We start from the raw sequence: 3,985 nt of genomic DNA, 5'->3' as shown, positions 1-3,985 counted from the left end.
GGGGGACTAGCTCTGATGCTAGTTGCTAGCTAGCAATTACTAAATCAGTGACTGCTAAGTAGCAGCTTTAAAGAAATAAATCATCTGAAATAAAATGTTTGCAACAAATCTCTTTCAATGCAAAAAGGAGTAGCGAAATCATCTGAATGACCAGTTAAGACTCTCTCATCATTCACTAATTGTTTTCATTCCATCTGTAAGCTAGCAGCGCGTTAGCATTATATTAAGTTAGCGGTCAGTTTGCAGTCTCTTCCCTCTAGCCGGCCGGTGTAGCGTTAGCCGAGCGCAGAGCTCGGAGGCTTTCGCAGCCACTGGTAGAACGGCCGCCGGTGGAGGCGGTGCCAGCGCACGTTGCCCTCGACGATCTCCAGCGCCCGCGCCAGCGCAGGCCCCGCCCCCACACCGCTCGACTGGATGAACTCCTTTAACTAAGGGGAGAAAAGACAGGAAACAAGAGAAGAAGACAGGGAAATAATGGAGGGATGAACAGAAGTTGAGCAGACGAGGAAAAGTAGAAATGGTAAGACATGATACGAGGAAGGAAGGAAGGAAGGAAAGATGATAGAAAAGAGATATTAGAATATTAGAAACCCCTCTGTGAAAATACAGAATATTGCAGCACCCAAGAGGCTAAGAAGGTCCTTACAGCCCATAATACAACAGTGTTTAAGTGAAGAAACAACAAACGGGTATTCGAACGGGATGATTCGGGTATTGGTAGTCTTTGTTACTGTAGCTAAAAGTTGTTACTGAAGCCACAAAGTTAGATCCACACTTTTGTCTAAATATTACACAAAAATGAACAAACAACCTTAGTCGTGCGTTGCCACTGAATCAACAAAACTGTGTTCATAAAGACAGACTTTAAATGCAACTCCCAAGGAGTGTTTAGTAGAGGCTCATGGGTACTGTAGTATTTAGACCCATCTGCGTGATTTTACAGAAACACAATGAAATAACTGAAATGACAATCAATAGGGATTTTTAAGGCCAGTACCAATACAAATATTTTATTATTTAAAAATCCGACATGTAAATTAACAAAACAAAAAAAATTTGTGATGCCAACAGGGACGTTGTAGAGCGTCCTCTGGTGGACAGACTATGCGACGCCATCACTAACAGGGACTGTGTAGAGCGTCCCTCCTCTGGTGGACAGACTAGGCGACGCCATCACTAACAGGAGTTGTAGAGCGTCCTCTGGTGGACAGACTATGCAACCCCATCACTAACAGGGACGTTGTAAAGCGTCCTCTGGTGGACAGACTATGCAACCCATCACTAACGGACGTTGTAGAGCGTCCTCTGGTGGACAGACTATGCACACCCATCACTAACAGGACGTTTTAGAGCGTCCTCTGGTGGACAGACTATGCAACACCATCACTAACAGGGCAGACGTTTGTAGAGCTGTCCTCTGGTGGACAGACTATGCAACGCCATCACTAACGGGACGTTTAAAGCGTCCTCTGGTGGACAGACTTGCAACGCCATCACAACAGGGACGTTGTAGAGCGTCCTCTGGTGGACAGACTAGGCAACGCCATCACTAACAGGGACGTTGTAGAGCGTCCTCTGGTGGACAGACTATGCAACGCCATCACTACGGACTTTGTAGAGCGTCCTCTGTGGACAGACTATGCAACGCCACACTAACAGGGACGTTGTAGAGCGTCCTCTGGTGGACAGACTATGCAACGCCATCACTAACGGACGTTGTAGAGCGTCCTCGGTGGACAGACTATGCAACGCCATCACTAACAGGGACTTTGTAGAGCTCCTCTGTGGCAGACTATGCACGCCAACACTCATAACGGTTGACAATCCGTTTTTATTTTTTTAAATTTTCATATATTAGAATGATTTATTTGTCATCACTAATGACTCTGTGAATAGCATTTAAAAAAAAAAAGGGTTGTATTTTTTTTTTTTTTTTTTTATTGGCCATACCGATATCGAGAAATGCCTAACATCGGCCGATAATAACTAGAGCTCGCCAATATATCGGTCGGACTCTAGTTATTAGATTAGAGTGAAGTAACCAGACCTCCCACTCACATACTTTTGGCCATTTAGGATATTCTACTCTAGCTCAAAGTGTTGGATTTACCAAATGGCCACAAACTAAACACTTTCCCATTATGGTGTTATAAACAATACAGAAAGAAAATGTGATTTTAATCAAACAACATATGCAAGTTGAGGTATCAAAATTGGAACAGTTCCATAGTACGGTAATTAAATGGAAAGTTTCCAGCCTGAGAGGTGAAATATTAAAAGAGAAACTTGTGTTGTTGAAGGAGAACTGTGAACTGTTGAAAATGGAGAATGAATGTGATTTTCCAAGTTAAGGACTGAAGAGACACTCACATTGTTCAAAGTTGGACAGATTCACTGGAGCGCAGAAGAACATCCATCCCTCAACTCACTTTAACACAGTTCATATTGTTAACGCCATTGCTCTCCTTCACTTTCCACTCTTATCTTTTCCCTCTTTCTCTTCAGAATCAGAATCAGAAATACTTTATTGATCCCCGAAGGGAAACTCTGTGTTACAGTTGCTCAGATATTAGAAATATAAATAAAGAAATAAAGAAATATAAGGAGTCTGGATATTTACATAGTTAAAGGTATATTATGATACAGTATTTACATAAATAACATAATTAAGGTGTTGCAATGGTGAAAAGTAATAATAATAATAATAATAATATTAATAATTGTAGCAGTTGAGTATTGCACACATTACAAGCCAGTGTTATTGCACAAAACAGATAATATACAGATAATATTGTCCAGTTTCAACCCCTCTGAGTGTCTGTGTGTCGGACACTTAGAGGGAGGAGTTATAAAGTTTGATGGCCACAGGCAGGAAGGACTTCCTGTGGCGCTCTGTGGTGCATTTTGGGAGAATGAGTCTATCACTGAAAGTGCTCCTGTGATTGAGCAACAAGCCATGGAGTGGGTGTGAGACATTGTCCAAGATGGCATGTAGTTTGGACAGCGTCCTCCTCTCTGACACCACCAACAAAGAGTCCAGATCCACCCCCCCCCCCACGACGTCACTGGCCTTGCGAATCAGTCTGTTGAGTCTGTTGACATCTGCTACCCTTAGCCTGCTGCCCCAGCATGCAACAGTAAAGAGGATAGCACTGGCCACCACAGACTCATAAAACATCCTCAGCATCGTCCTGCAGATGTTGAAGGACCTCAGCCTCCTCAGAAAATAGAGACGACTTTGGCCCTTCCTGTAGAGGGCTTGAGTGTTCTTGGCCCAGTCCAGTTTATTGTCTAAGTGCACTCCCAGGTATTTGTAGTCCTCCTTCTACTCTATCTACATTTTCATTTAATTTCTTCGAGCCCTCCTTCCCTCTGTGACTCACCAAAAGACACATTTTTCAGATTTGCTTCTCTAAAAAAAAATAAAAAAAAAATAGGTACATCATTCTCTTCATTCAGGCAGTTTTTGTATTCAGGGGTCCCAATTTAATATGTGGAGGTTCTGTTCAGAGACTATAAATCCCACGCTGAGGCTGCTTGTTGTTACCATGCCAACAGGAATGGAAGAGAACTCCAATGAAATGGTTTCAACAGAAAAAAATTGAAAGTAAAGAAACAAGATTTGTGTTCAGAAACTCCCACACCAAAACATTGTTTGTTGTGAAGATGTGAGTATTTAGAAAGTCACTTCTCCTTCCATTTCCTTTCATTTCTACTTTTCTCTTTTGGTAGAGCATCTCGGGAGTATTATGAAAAACACCAAAATATAAATAAATATTAGTAGAAGAACAGTAACTGCTGTCATTGCTGCTGTATTTTCTTTAAATAATCAACAGATTTTTTGAAGAAGAGGCTGCAGTTGACTTCTCAGCCTCTATTATATCTTTTCCACCAAGGCAGTTCTGGTGCTGGTACTGGTTCGGAGTCAGTTCCAAATATGGAACCGGTTCTTGGCTTTTCCACACAGATAAACCTGGTTCTGGGC

At 42.2% G+C, this 3,985-nt stretch overlaps 1 protein-coding gene across 1 annotated transcript in view; it reads right to left on the bottom strand.

Moving 5' to 3' along the window:
• Positions 1–3,985, bottom strand: part of LOC116673112 (thyrotropin-releasing hormone-degrading ectoenzyme) — a 230,640-nt gene that overhangs the window by 2,991 nt on the left and 223,664 nt on the right. The window contains 1 exon segment of the mRNA XM_032505240.1: positions 1–428. This exon segment is cut by the window's left edge and continues 2,991 nt beyond it. Within this exon segment, the coding sequence (XP_032361131.1) occupies positions 276–428 (153 nt within the window). The 3' untranslated portion in view covers positions 1–275.

Source organism: Etheostoma spectabile, chromosome 23, assembly GCF_008692095.1.
Source record: "Etheostoma spectabile isolate EspeVRDwgs_2016 chromosome 23, UIUC_Espe_1.0, whole genome shotgun sequence".
NCBI classification, from domain to species: domain Eukaryota; kingdom Metazoa; phylum Chordata; class Actinopteri; order Perciformes; family Percidae; genus Etheostoma; species Etheostoma spectabile.
The sequence above is the reverse complement of the archived record's forward strand: the minus strand, read 5'-3'. Positions and strand labels throughout refer to the sequence as shown.